Source organism: Triticum urartu, chromosome 5, assembly GCF_003073215.2.
Source record: "Triticum urartu cultivar G1812 chromosome 5, Tu2.1, whole genome shotgun sequence".
Classification (NCBI taxonomy): Eukaryota; Viridiplantae; Streptophyta; class Magnoliopsida; order Poales; family Poaceae; genus Triticum; species Triticum urartu.
Window position 1 is genome coordinate 196,524,830 of NC_053026.1, and position 15,011 is coordinate 196,539,840.

A 15,011-nucleotide genomic window follows, 5' to 3' on the forward strand; every position below is an offset into this window, starting at 1 on the left:
AAGATATTCGTAGAATATGTAGGAGCCAATATGAGCATCCAGGTTCCGCTATTGGTTATTGACCGGAGATGTGTCTCGGTCATGTCTACACAGTTCTCGAACCCGTGGGGTCCGCACGCTTAACGTTCGATGACGATTTGTATTATGAGTTATGTGATTTGATGTACCAAAGGTTGTTCGGAGTCCCGGATGAGATCACGGACATGACGAGGAGTCTCGAAATGGTAGAGACATAAAGATCGATATATTGGAATGCTATATTCGGACATCGGAAAGGTTCCGAGTGATTCGGGTATTTTTCAGAGTACCGGAGAGTTACGGGAATTCGCCGGGGGAAGTATTGGGCCTTATTGGGCTTTAGTGGAAAGGAGAGAATGGCCACAAGGGGAGGCATCACGCCCCCCATGGGCTGGTCCGAATTGGACTAGGAGGGGACGGCGTCCCCCTCTTTCCTTCTCCCTCTCCCTCTCCTTCCTTCTTCTCCTACTTGGACTAGGAAAGGGGGAAACCTACTCCTACTAGGAGTAGGAATCCCCCCTTTGGGTGCGCCCCTTGAGGCCGGCCCTCCTCCTCCTCCCCTCCTTTATATACGGGGGAAGGGGCACCCCATAGACACACAAGTTGATCTTTAGCCATGTGCGGTGCCCCCCTCCGCAGTTTTCCACCTCGGTCATATTGTCGTAGTGCTTAGGCGAAGCCCTGCGTCGGTAATTTCATCATCACCGTCAACACGCCATCATGCTGACGCAACTCACCCTCGGCCTCAACTGGATCAAGAGCACGAGGGACATCACCGAGCTGAACGTGTGCAGATCGCGGAGGTGCCGTGCATTCGGTACTTGATCGGTTGGATCGCGAAGATGTTCGACTACATCAACCGTGTTACTTAATGCTTCCGCTTTCGGTCTACGAGGGTACGTAGACACACTCTCCCCTCTTGTTGCTATGCATCTCCTAGATAGATCTTGCGTGATCGTAGGTAAATTTTTTGAAATACTGCGTTCCCAACACTTTATTCTAGGGCTCTGACATGTATCATCAATGGGAGAGCGACTTTATCGAATGATCTCGGATCACTTCCATGCTGTAGGGATCGAAGTTCTTGTGCTCATGGAACCAAGTATGAACATTGTACTGAAAGCCTCTTTGCTCCATGCCTTGAAACAGATCCACACTAGTGGCCGACCAAGCTTTGCACAACAATTCGTCCTCCCTCCAATTAGAGCTTTCTCCCCACCCACTCTTCTTTCGGTCATCGTCGGCTGACCAATCCTCCATATCAAGGCCCGTCTTCTTGGCATATGAGTATGGCGGCTGGGTGTATGTGCCCAACTACTCGTTGTACATGCCCGGCTGCTCGCTGTTTGTGCCCGGCGACTCGTTGTATATCTCTGTTTAGGAGTCCCCAATTGTTCGTTCTCAAAGCCACATCCGCCATGGATGATATTCAACTTATCCCCATCATTTTTCGGCGTCCTGCTCGGGTGAGATATGTCAGCAAACAGAGAGCAGACACCCAATTGCCACACCGGACGTCTGCAACCAAACAAGCTATAACAGTGGTGACTCGGCGAAATGAACAGGTTCGTTTAGGTCGACAACCCATGGCCTGGATGTGCCGAGAGTAGCCGAGGATGGGTGCTGATGACTGAGCTGCATCGCCGCATAGTAGTACGTCTGTTGCATATCTGCATTGGCCGGAGCGATGACTACATTGGCAGCGGCGATGCCCTATCCCCGCTCGGCCAATCACCCCCGTCCCGGCACTCCGTCCTTCTTAGGAGATGGCGGGTGGACGGCCACCAAAGCCACTTTCTCCTTGATCCTTTAGACGCGGTGGCCCACGTTGCGGGTCATCGAGTTGATCTTCCAGGCGGCCACCAAAGTTTCATCCTCCTTCTTCGACTCCGGCAATGGTACGAACGGATTCATGCGGCGACGGACGACGAAAAGGCCGGGAACATGGGTGGACGGCGACATCAATCTGCTAGAGAGGGTGGGAATGTGCATGCTTTGGCACCATAACAGTGTGGATGCAGCCAAATTCATGGGCTCCAAATGAGGTTTTGGGTAGCCGGGGTTGTCGGAGTCCTACGTGATGATGGTCCATACTCACGCAAACCTCCCCTAACTTTGCATTTGGTTTGCTGAAACTCAGACATGCGGACATGTTCAAGACGTTAACGACACATTGTTGGATGACAAAAAACATGCAAGTGTTTTGCGGCACGGCATTGGAGATGCCCTAAGTTATGTGTTGTAGTAAGGATGAGGATTTGTGGCTCTTGGGTGCCACACACCCCTATATGAAAAAAGCATTAAGAAACATATTAGAAAAGTAAAAAAATCTGAAATTTTGGGATATGAAACTTGGGTGCCCGTTGTACACACATGTTCAGTTTCATGGGTAATAGGTGCCCATGGTAATGCCAATAAAAAGGATAAAAAAATCAAATGTGTATTAAAAAACTGAATGTGACATATGTCGGACTGTAATTCCTATGCCGCGCATACCACGCGCACCCATTCCTCAAGAAAACGAGCACATGTGTACAACGAACACTCAGGTTTCATATCCCAAAATTTCAAAAAAAATAATCATATTTTTCTTATATTTCAATGCATTTTTCATATAAGGTTGTGTGGCACCCGAGAGTTGCAATGCATTTTCCGTTGTAGTAATAGCTACTGGCCCATGAAGGTGCATGGGTCGGTAACTAGTTTTGGAAAGAAATCATAATCATTGACTCATTGCAATTATCCAGACTCCTTCTATCAAAGTCATAAAGCGATTCACTGACTAGATTGCTGGCCACCTCGCATGTCTTCAGCCTCTCCTGTCCCCATCAGGTTATCAACCTCCAATGCGTCAGTAGCAGCTGGCGTGCTGCTTTCAGCTCCCATCCAATGATCCAAACAGCGACATATATTGCCACGGAGGCTCGCTCAAAAGAATGCAGAAAAGAGAAAAGAGGAGGAACAGATAAAAAAAAGCTTCGGTAAAAGTTGCAGCAATGCCAGCCCCAGCCTACCTATCTCCTCCCTTCCTCCCCCTCCACCACCCCGCCACCGCCAGCACCAGCACGAGCGCGCACCTCCTCTCCGGCAGCCGCAACCGCCACAGCCGCCGACGGCACATGTCAGGTAAGACAAACGCCCGTGGCATCTCCGCCAGGAGCAAGGATATGCTCCTCCGGATACCTACGACTACGAGGCCACAACATGCTCTGCAGAAAGTCTTCGTCCCATAATACTATTAACGTAATGGCGTGCGGCTACACCCTACCAGGTCCCGTGCTTCTTAAAGCCAAGGTCGGCGACGGTGACGGCGACGGAGGGGACGACCTCCTCCTGGCATCGCGGCGACACGCGTAAGAGGCGGACCGCCATTCTGCTCCGCACGCTACTGTTCATGTGCGCGGCATTCCGCGTGGCCGTTGCGCTCACCCGCGTTTTATACCACGCCGCGGCCGGCAGCGTCCTCGGCGTGGCCAGGGTCCTCTTCGCGGCGGCCAACGAGCGGTGCCTTCGTTGCGTGAACCAGGCGGCGCTCGGGCGCAGCGTCACCGGCACCTTCTACGGGGACTTGTTGGTGGGAGCCATGGCGCACTCGTGGAGGCTGCTCATGCAGGGGCTCACGTCGCTGGTGTTTCTCTGCGCGCGCGCCGACGAGTACGTCCGGCCGCCGCCGAGCCCGCTCGTGCTGACGGCGCACGACAAGCCAGCGGCTCATCCTCAGCAGGTAAGGGCGGATTTTTGGCCCTGAACAACTCTCAAATGTGTGTGCAAGAATTTGGCGTTTCTTGCGGAGTTATTTTTTAGCTGCTTCTTGTTCGTTTTGTCACACGGAGACGTGCGCAGCTGATTCATAAGAATTTTCGCGGTCAAAAATTTGGTGGCAGAAGCGTCCTTGATCGGTCAACTCTGTTTTATCCCCCATGCGTTGCTTTTTTGCTTGTATAGACAGATCATCTTCGATGTTTAGCAGATACCCAAACAATGGATAACAATGACAATGGATAATCTGATCTCGATGTTAGCAACTAAATCTGTGGTTAATTTCAGTTACCCCTTAGTACTGTTTGCAACACTTACAAAGTTCCTCGAAGAAGAAAAACGCTGCTTGATTCTTGATGTCTGTACAAGATGCTGCCATGATCATGTGCAGATTTTAACAGAGGGGTTTAATTCCTCCACCCACCAGTCCAGTTGTGCCTACTATAAAGATGATGAAACTGACATCGTCAGTACTCTACTCAGTACGAAAAGTAGTCGCCTTCTCTGCACGGCCAAATATCATTTAAAAGAAACGTGAATTTTCTGAAAACTCGCATTTCACCAAAAGCTTAGAGAGCAGCCCATGTTAGCATTTTTTTTATAAAAGAAAAACCACGCACCCAAGCCGAGCCTCGTACTCGGGCTGGCCGTTCCCGGGACTGTAGATTTGTTTTTCTTTTTTTGCGGGACTGTAGTTCTCCGGACTGTAGTTTCCATCCTTAGGCAAATTTCAAGACCAAATCCTTGATAACACAATGCTCCTTTGTCCCTTGAAGTCTCCAATTAAAATTGGTTATCTGATTTTAATCGGGTCAACAATTTTTCAAAGCTCTTTTATTCAATTATTTTATACTATACACTAAGCTTTCTAATTTTTAAGGCCTCATAATTAATTGAGATCTTCAAATCAGAATTGAGTCACCTGATTTTGACTCGATCAACAATTTCTAAAAGAACTCTCCCGTTCAATTGTTTTGCTTTCATACGTTCTTTAATTCTAAAACTCTTTCGTTCAGTTGAGGTATTCGATTTTGAATTTGGTCTAAATACGGGTGAATGATTTTTCAAATAAATCAGCAGCAACCGGTCTATAAAAACATATCAGTCCCACACACCCTCCCACCACCTAGAAAAAAAGGCAACATGTGCTATTGTATCACCAATATAGTACATGCAACCACCGACGCAGAAATTGCCCCCACATGAATATATGTTGGTTAGCGGATAACACATACTACCTCCGTCTTGGTTTAACTAAGAAAATATTAATGCATGTCACCAAAAATTATATCGTTGGATTCGTATTTGATGTTTCCAATGATATTATTTTCTATGACATGCATTAAGATTTCGTTAGTTAAATTTAAGGTCAAAATTTGGCACAGAATACAAAAGGGATCAATAAACCAGGACGGAGGTAGTACCACACTATGAAAGGCCCATCAAATCATTGCATTATAAATAAAAATAAACACACTCCACCATCTCCCCCACATGCCCAAACTAAATATTCCATCGGTTCCAAAATATAAGGGGTTTTAGTTTTTTTTGGCAAATTAAATTTCTTCAACTTTGACCAAGTTCAGAGAAAAAAATATCAACATCCACAATATTGAACAAAAGAAATATGAAAACCCATTTCATGATGAATCTATCATACCAATTTGATATTATGGATCTTGATACATTTCTCTGAAAAATTTATCAAAATTAACAAGCTTGACTTTCAAAAAGGTAATACACCTTCTATTTTAAAACAGAGTGAGTATTTTTTTTAAGAAACCCAACAACACCAACGGCGCAACAAAGCGCGCCCAACCTTTCTAGTTCAATATCATTTGTGAGCAACTGCTAGCACTGGGCAACCCAGAGTTTTCTAAAACTTTGCAAACATGTGGTATGCATCCCTATGTATGTGTTTAATTTTCCGATTTTTCTAAAACTTGGAATTCTGTTTTTATTTATTAAGAATTGTGCTCGGAGGGGATTTGCAAGTACTATTTGCGGAGTTGTATACGCAGGGCGTAGCGAGTAGTCGGCGTATGGATCATGTACCCGGATTGTAAACTTGTGGATGAGTTTCTTTACCCCTTCTATTCGAAGGGCCATTGGCCGAACTTTATTAGATGGGAAAGAAATACAAGATGGTTAACAGTCTAGGCGCACTAGAACTGAAAACCAGAGGATGTTCTCCTAGAACAGCGATGGACACACGTGAGCCTGAACAAACAAGTTTGGTCAAAGCTAGTCGCTGGAAATGCATCCGCTGAATGACTTCACGCACCAGATCCAGCACTCTTTCTGTGCTGCTAGCCGTCTGGTCAAGTTGCGACTCATCATCTTGGGCACACCGGCCCTTGCCTGCAGCCAGCTCTCCTTGATGCAGCTAAACCGGTCATCCGGCTTGAAGAATTGAGCCCCCAGTCAAAACTGAAACACGCTCCCGGCCAGGTTATGTCGCCAAGTCGCTGATACAGCCGGCCGCTCTCCACATGTGTATATCCTCCAAGATCAGATCCCGAACCTTGTCAGGAGTGCTCGCCACGTTTTCGAATATCCTTGCATTTCTTTCCTTCCAGATTCTCCAATGTAGAAGGATGGCAATTGTATCAAAATTACGCCTCATTTGCTTGGGGATCCCCGCCCTAGCATTCAACCACCAGTCTTCCGTGGTGCTGAAGTTGATATTTGGAATCTGAAAATCAACTTTTGCCCATGCTCTGAACCTCTCCCAAACCTGAATACTAAAACTGCAGTGCACAAATAAGTGCGAGCAAGTTTCAGGTTCAGAGGAACACAGGGGGCAAACTTCGTTGGAAGGCCAATTCCTTCTTTCTAAATTATCAGCCGTCAGACATCTTCTATGAACAGCAAGCCACATAAAAAACTTGCAACGCGGCGGCGCTTTGGATTTCCAGATTGGCTTATAACAGGCAAACCGAGTGTTCCCTAAGAAGAACATCTGGTATGCACTCTTCATCGAAAACTGCAGATCATGAGTCAATTTCCAAACTGGCCGATCCCTCATACCCAAGTTTAACGAAGTGTCTTGAACAAGATCTCAGACCCTCAGGTATTGTCCCATGGCTATGAGCGACAAACCTCCATATATGTCCCTGATCCAGGCCCTATCTTGCAAGGCCTCTCTTACCGATTTGTTTTTGTACTTGACAAAGGAGAGCAAAGCCGGAGCCAACTCAGCAATTGAGCGGCCATCCGGGAGCCACTTATCCGTCCAGAACCTTGCGGACTCGCCGTCGCCCAAGCTTATGCGACAGGCCGCGGAGAACATGGCCTGCACCTCCTTCTCCGTTGCCTCGGGGATCAGTTGCCACGGTCTCTCTTCAGCGTCCCAGAGTAACCAAGGCCACTTACATCTAAGAGCGAAGCCGAACCACTTCAGATTAATAATACCGAGCCCTCCCACCTCTAGAGGTAAACAAACTCTAGACCAAGGCATAAGACAATGGCCACCATTGATTTCCTTCTCCCCTTTCCATATAAACCCCCGACATCACCTGTTAATAATCTTAATGGCCCATGCCGGCATGGGAAGCACAGCCATCGGGTGTATAGGCAAGGCCATGAGTACCGAGCGGGTTAGAGTCAGGCAGCCCACAACAGCTAGCATCCTCGGCTTCCACTCCTTCAATTTATCCGAGAACTTGTCAATGAGAGGAATCAGATCTTGACGTCGCATCCTATAAATGGAAAGAGGAAGTCCCAGGTATCGAATAGGGAATTGTTGCCTCCTGCACTGGAAGTGCTCTTCCACCACCGCGGCTACCTCTTCGTCGCAACGGATAGTGGTGATAGTACTCTTTTGCATGTTGATTCTCAGGCCTGTGGCCTCTCCAAGTAGCTTTAGAATAGAGGATATGATTTGAAGGTCTGAGCTACCTGGCCTGAAAAACAATACTGCATCATCTGCAAAGATAGATGCCCTCGGAATCTTCGTGTTGCACCCAATGTCAGACAGCAACTGATGTTGAACCGCCCATTGCAACATGCCATGCAGTGTGTCCATGGCTAGGATGAAAAGAGTAGGAGATAAAGAATCTCCTTGCCTAACACCCTGCCCCAAGGCAAACGGTTGACTTAGTTCTCCATTGATAAGAACTGATGAAGATGCAGTGTACAGGAGACCACAAATCCATGAGCACCAACGTCATCCAAAGCCTCTCATCCTCAACACCTCAAGGAGGAACTCCCAAGATAATGTATCAAAGGCTTTGGAGATATCAATTTTCATTAACACTGCTGACTTGCGCTTCTGATGGAGCCATCTAGCTGTGTTGCGCACGAACTTGAAGTTTTCATGCATGTTGCGCTTGCAGATAAAAGCACTCTGAGCCTGAGATATTAGAGCTGGGAGAAAAGGTGCCACCCGAACCGCGAGAACTTTTGCAAAAATCTTGGCAGCCCCATGAATCAGATTGATGGGTCGAAAATCACCCATCTCCAGAGCCTCTAATTTCTTCGGCAGGAGGGTTATGATGGAGGAATTGAGATCACCGAAGGAGTAGAAGCGTCCATCGTACATCGCCTTCATAAAGGCCATAAAATCCTTCGCTATGATATCCCAGCAGCTCTTGAAGAACAGCCCAGAGAAACCATCCGGCCCCGGAGCTCTATCCGAGGGCATGTCCATAATAATCTTCTTGACTTCCTCTTCCGTGAACACACCTTCCAGACCAGCTGCCATCTCCGGAGAGAGCTGCCCCAAGTTCAACTCTTCAAGACAGATAGTGTGATTTCTGTGTTCCGGAGCGCCCATCAAGCTGCTGAAGAAGCTTCTAGCCAAATCCAACTTGTCCTCTAGAGTCGTTGCCGTCTGGTTACCCGCTTTGAGATACGGCAGCAAGTGTTTTCTACGTCTCCCATTAGCCTTCATGTGGAAGTACTTGGAGTTTGCGTCCCCCTCCTTAAGATCCCGCACTCTCGCGCGTTGCCAAAGACGCACTCTTTCTAGGGAGGCAAAAGCCAAACATTTGCCTTTTAGAAAATCTTTGAGCTTGAGCTCTTCCTCTGACAGAGTCCTGACCTCTTGTGCCGTATCCAGACGCAAAATGACTTCGCTCGCAATCTGAAACTGAAGATTCAGCCGGCTCATGCTCCTCTGACCCCAACTTCTTAATGCTTTCGCCGTGCGCTACAACTTGATACTCAGAATCTTCATCGGGTCACAACCAAGAATTTCATGTCCCCATGCCTCCTTAACTACCTCCAAGAACCCTGGGAGTTTGCACCAGAAGTTCTCAAAGCGAAAGCGGCTTGGGAGTTTGCACCAGAAGTTCTCAAAGCGAAAGCGGCTAGCCCGCGGCCTAGCGGCAGAACAAGTGAGGAGCAACGGTGAGTGATCTGAAATATTTGAGCTGAGCAATAACAGATCACTAATGGGGTGTATCTCCTCCCAATCGTTGTTGAAAAGCACTCTGTCCAGCCTAGCCATGATAGATTGCTCCTGCTGGTTGCACCAAGTGTATCGCCTACCCATCAAAGGCATATCATGAAGCCCAAGCCTGTTTATGGTGTGTCTGAATTTGGAAATAAGCCTCCTATTCCCTCTTCCAGAGCTGCGCTCATGCTCAGAGTAGACTAGATTGAAGTCACCCACAACGATCCACGGTAGGTGCACTTGATCACCAAATTGCACCATCTGCTCAAGAAACCTTATTTTGTCATAGTCACCTTGAGGCCCATAAACAGAGGACACCAACCACTTTTTGCCATCCTCCAAGGATATAACCTGAGCCGAGAGCATAAACTCATCCTTCTGAACATTGAATACTCGCAACTTGTCAAATTTCCAGGCCATCAACATGCCACCTCTCGTGCCCTCTGCTGGCAGAAAATCAAACCCATCAAAAGTAGGGCCCAAAGTCTCGCAAACCACAGTGGCATCCAACAAAGCCATCTTAGATTCTTGAAAACAAATTAAAGAAACATTGAAGGACTGGGTGAACAATCTGATCGAGCACCTTCTAGCAGGGTTATTAAGCCCCCTAACATTCCACACTAACACACCTAAAGACATGGCCATAACACAAACCCCAACGACCACTGCAACCCCTCACTCACACCTAAGCACCACATGGCTCCACAGCATCAGGAAGGGAGAAAGCACCAAAACCGGGCTGCATTGGTTCGTCAAACTCCACTTCTCCAGGGGCAAAGAGAGCGATCACCGCTTTGACATGATGAGGCGCCAGCGGCTTGTCGAACAGCTTGATATACTCATCCAGAGCTTTGTCAGAAACTTGTTCCTCCACCTGAATAACTCCCATCTGTCGAAGCAGGACAGTTTGGGCCCGCTGCACTGGCCCCATCTTGTGAGCACCAGCTGCCTTGCACAGCCGAGCACTTCTCCTCGGAGTGAAATTAGGCGGTAGAGTTTTCTTCCTGCGTGTTGGCCCCGACGCCGAATGCCTAGGCCCCAGTATGGATGGAGCAGGTGTACGACCCAGACCTTGCCAAAGCATCTCCTCCGCAGTTCTATGACCGTTCACCACACGCGGGAGTAGCAGATGCTCCCCCAGAGGAACGGCGATAGGTGTGCGCACAGGGCTCTGACTATCATCACACCGATGCGGAATCTGAATTTGAAGGCCCTGTCCGGCGTGCTGCGGCGAATCAGAAGTAGCATCAGCCTGGCATCTACCCTCTTCATTAGTTTTATCTTGACGCCTTGAGTCTTCCTCCTCCCGTTGGTCCTTCTGCACCATAACAGTCGAGGGCATGTATCCGGCAGCCGAGAGAGGCGCCAGCTCCACCAAAGTCTGCACCTCGCCTCCCTGATCAGTGTTGCCACATGAGATCTCCTCCCTCACCACTTCCCCAACCTCTGACGTGCTGGCTTCTTTACAAGGCGGGCTGAAGGACAGTCTACGCGGCACCGCAGTGACCTGAAGTGTAGCCCGATCGACGGTTGGCGTCGAAACTAGTGCCCCCGAGCCCACCGCCGTGGGCGCGCCCGAGAGCTGCAGAATTGGCGTGGAGACCGCCGCTCTCGAACCGACCGCCGTCGAGGCCAAAGCCTGTGACGCACTCCCAGAACCCGCTGCAGAGGGCTCGATGACGCGCTGCTGCACCGGCGTGGTGACCGCCGTGCAGGAGTGCACCGTAGATGAAGGGGTCACCACCGATCTCAGCGTGGACAACGCGCTGCCGCCAGCTGGAGGAAGAACTCCATTGACACGGCGACCGCCGCCCCAGTCGCCTGCCATGCCGTAGCCGCCCGAGCCTCCGAAAGGATGTGCACCCGAGTTGGGCACCCCACCCCGGCCCGTACCGTCGACTCTGCCCCGGAAGCAGCTACGAGAGTAATCGTGTCTTCTAGTCAGGACCTCGTCATCCTTCGGTACGAAGTTGGGCCTGAGCTGAATGTAGGGGACGGTGCGATCCACCACATCCAGTACATGAATGGTGAGAGGGTGGATGAGCGTCGGCCTGTCCGTTGGAGGCGAAGGATGCTGCGGTGACCTCTGAATCTCTTCCTCAAAAGAGTCTGGCAGGCCAACCGGCTCCGGAACTTCCATGTCATAGATCTTCGAAATGCCTGAGGGGTTCTTCATCCAAGCTGTAACCTCCAATTGCCAGCGGTCATCCGGCGGCAGGATCTCCACCAGTTGGCCATTGAGGTTGTTGATTAGTTGACTGATGGCTCCGCACTCCCAGGCGCTTGCTGGCATCCCCTCTATACCCAGCTTGCAGAAGAACTCCAATTTGCCGCTGGTGGCCTGGGCACATCGATGCCACCTCTGAAAGGAGATAGGCGCTCCAGCACACCGTAGCTTGCCGGAAAGGGAGAAGACGTTGTCGCAGTCCGCGTTGGAAGCGAAGGTGATGAAGAAATCAGCCGGGTGTGTTACCTCGACCCTGACATGCCTCCTCTCGACCCCGCACACCCTCGTGAGGGATTGAACCAGGGCCTCCGGGGAGACCGCGGGCCTCCTGCCCCCCACTGTGGCGAGCAGCGCCCTGCTCCGGAAGTCTGCCTCCAAAGCATCCATCCCCGCCGTACGCGCGATGATACCGCCGCCCCTAGCTGGCCGCAGATCAGGGTCGCCGTGGGTGAGGAGTTCACCAGGGAAGCGCTGGTGGGCCAGCGACGGGTAGTGCGCCATACTGAGCGGCGGAGGCGGGCAACGCTGCGGTCGAGGCGCCGGAGCAGCGTGGGTTTGGTGCCGAGCTGAACCACGCTGAGGGCGAGACGTCGGAGCAGCGCGAGGCTGGAGCTGGGCGGAACCGCGCTGGGGGCAAGGCGCCGGAGCAACGGGGGGATGGAGCCGGGCGGAGCCGCGCTGGGGGCGAGGCACCGGAGCAGAGGAGGGTTGGAGCTGAGCGGACTCGCGCGAAGGGAGGTCGTGGCTGGATCTGGATCTGGGGGGTGGAGGGCGATGGGGAAACGACGAGCAGTCACGGGCAAGATGTCCCGAAAACCAGCACTTATGGCATCGAATCTCGCCGAAGCAATTCACTTTCTGGTGCCCCTCGTCCAGACATTTAAAGCAGCGACCCAGCAGCCACCGGGGAATCCAAGGTTTGGAGCTAGCGAGATGTTTGACGGCAGGAGCCGCATCGTAACGGGGCTGGCGACGACGATTGCGGACCTGAATCCAGCCTTCACAGTCCGGTTCCAAGTCGACGGAAGCCGGCCGTGAACGGCCCGGAAGGGGCGCCTCCGCAGACGTGCGGGACGACGCAACTGAGCCGACACCATGAAGACTGAGGACGTTATCTGGCCGACGGACCTCGGAGCAAAGTACCGGCGGGTGAGGTTGTGGGGGAGCGACTCGGCGGCCGAGGATTGGCCCGTTGGCGGCGGCCGGAGCCTGGGAGGGAGATGACCGTTGGAGAGAGCGAGCCATCTTTTTCTTGCCTTACCCTTCTATCAAAATATGATACACGTGCTTATGTGTATTTAAAATAAATACAAGTTTTGCTCATAACTTAAATATTTTTTCAGACTTGCCTTTATGTCACGGGTCTTTTTTTAGGAATTTATTATGCCACAGGTCTTCTTTTGCTAGTGTTTATACAATTCTTTGTTTTAGGGACGTTTATACAAAAACAAAATATGACGGATCGGGTGCTTGTACAAATGTGTAACTGTGTTTACTTTTGTGGGTATTTTCACTAATTTTACATTTTAACATGGTACCCGTTAGGTGCATATTTCAACTGTCGGAAGCAACAGCATGCGGATTTCATGGGTCACTGACGACCGGAACGCGCCGTCGGTGGTGGAGTACGGCAAATCTCGCGGCAACTACACGGTGTCCACGACCGGCAATCACGCGACGTACCGCTACTTCTTCTACAAGTCCGGCGCGATCCACCTCGTGACGATCGGCCCGCTGGCGGCCAGCACGACCTACCACTACCGGTGCGGCAAGGCCGGCGACGAGTTCACCCTCAGGACCCCACCGGCGTCCCTCCCGATCGAGCTCGTCGTCATCGGCGACCTCGGCCAGACAGGCTGGACCGCGTCGACGCTGTCGCACATCGGCGGCGCGGACTACGACATGCTGCTGCTCCCTGGCGACCTGTCGTACGCGGACACGCAGCAGCCGCTGTGGGACTCGTTCGGGCGGCTGGTGCAGCCGCTGGCGAGCGCGCGGCCGTGGATGGTGACGGAGGGCAACCACGAGGTGGAGGCGCTCCCCGTCGTGGGCTTCGCGCCCTTCGTCGCGTACAACGCGCGGTGGCGCATGCCGCACGAGGAGAGCGGCTCCGCCTCCAACCTCTACTACTCCTTGGACGTGGCCGGCGGCGCGGCGCACGTCGTGATGCTGGGCTCCTACACGGAGTTCGAGCAAGGGTCGGAGCAGTACGCGTGGCTGGAGCGGGACCTCGCCGGCGTGGACCGGCGGAAGACGCCGTGGCTGCTGGTGCTGCTGCACGCGCCGTGGTACAACACCAACCAGGCGCACCAGGGGGAGGGCGAGGCGATGCGCGCCGCCATGGAGAGGCTCCTCTACGAGGCCCGCGTCGACGTCGTCTTCTCCGGACACGTTCACGCCTACGAGCGATTCGTAAGCCCTACTACTATATTTTTGCTCCATCGATGAAGTGCAAAACAGGCTAACTTTTTGGCTGGTGGATGAGCCAGACAAGGATCTACGACAACGAGGCCGACAGCCGGGGCCCGATGTACATCACCATTGGCGACGGCGGCAACAGGGAAGGGCTTGCTCTCAAGTAGGCGATCGATCTCACTGTTTCTGATCTCCTTGGTCTCTTTCTTATAAATTTTAAAAGGGATTCTTGTTGTTTTGTTGAAGGTTCCACAAGGATCACAGGTCAGCGCACCTGTCGGTGTTCCGGGAGGCGAGCTTCGGGCACGGTCGGCTGAGAATCGTCAACGAGACGAGCGCCGTTTGGACATGGCACCGCAACGACGACGAATACGCCACCGTCCGCGACGAGGTCTGGCTGGAGAGCTTGGCTACTCCAAAGCTGTCCACGGCAACCGCCGGCCGTCAGGACGACGAGTTGTAGACATGAGTAAACACCGTAGTGTTTGACTCTTAAATTCGGTCATTCCCCGGATTCCTTGGCACTTTGCAGAATCTCTACTGAACACTTTGCATAAGAAAAAAAAAAGATCATTTTTAAGAATTATTCATTCGCTAAAGTTGGGTACGTTTGCGACTGTAGCGTGAACAATGTGACAAGACAATCCACTCTTCTTACTTTTATCTTGTTATTTATATCCACCTTGCTTGAATATCAGGGTTATGTGTAACACATCGGATATGATTTACCCAATATGTAATTCAACTCTTGCCGTTTCCGGCGTTAAGTTATTTTATTTATCGGGTTTGGGTTTTTGTCTCCGTGTGTTGTTATCGTTGTCATGCATCTCATATCATGTCAGCATGTGCATTGCATTTGCATACGTGTTCATCTCATGCATTCGAGCATTTTCCCCGTTGTCCGTTTTGCATTCCGGCGCTCTGTTCTCCTCCAGTGCTTATTTCTACCTTTCTTTCGTGTATGGGGATTAAATATTTCCGGATTGGACCGAAACTTGCCAAGCGGCCTTGGTTTACTACCGGTAGATCGCCTGTCAAGTTTCGTACCATTTGGACTTCGTTTGATACTCCAACGGTTAACCGAGGGACCGAGAAGGCCTCGTGTGTGTTGCAGCTCAACACCCCTCCATTTTGGCCCCAAAACCCACCAAAACCCTCTCCATCATCTAGAGCGTTCGATCACGATCGCGTGAC

At 51.1% G+C, this 15,011-nt stretch overlaps 1 protein-coding gene across 1 annotated transcript; it reads left to right on the forward strand.

Annotated features, from left to right (window-relative positions):
• The first annotated feature begins 2,978 nt into the window (after positions 1-2,978).
• On the forward strand, positions 2,979-14,612 carry LOC125508383 (purple acid phosphatase 22-like). Its single transcript, XM_048673080.1, has 6 exons — positions 2,979-3,144; positions 3,290-3,371; positions 3,478-3,742; positions 12,948-13,814; positions 13,892-13,980; positions 14,064-14,612. Exons 1-6 carry the CDS (start codon positions 3,015-3,017, stop codon positions 14,278-14,280), a joined length of 1,650 nt encoding a protein of 549 aa, XP_048529037.1. The 5' UTR covers positions 2,979-3,014; the 3' UTR covers positions 14,281-14,612.
• The last annotated feature ends 399 nt before the right edge of the window (positions 14,613-15,011 follow it).

Excerpts from the sequence above, each read along its gene's own strand:
- LOC125508383 (XM_048673080.1), top strand. The coding sequence starts at position 3,015 with ATGCCAGCCCCAGCCTACCTATCTCCTCCCTTCCTCCCCCTCCACCAC. Across the intron at positions 3,372-3,477 it reads CTGGCATCGCGGCGACACGC|CGTCCTCGGCGTGGCCAGGG; the intron begins GTAAGAGGCGGA and ends CGCGGCCGGCAG. Across the intron at positions 3,743-12,947 it reads CAGCGGCTCATCCTCAGCAG|GTGCATATTTCAACTGTCGG; the intron begins GTAAGGGCGGAT and ends GGTACCCGTTAG.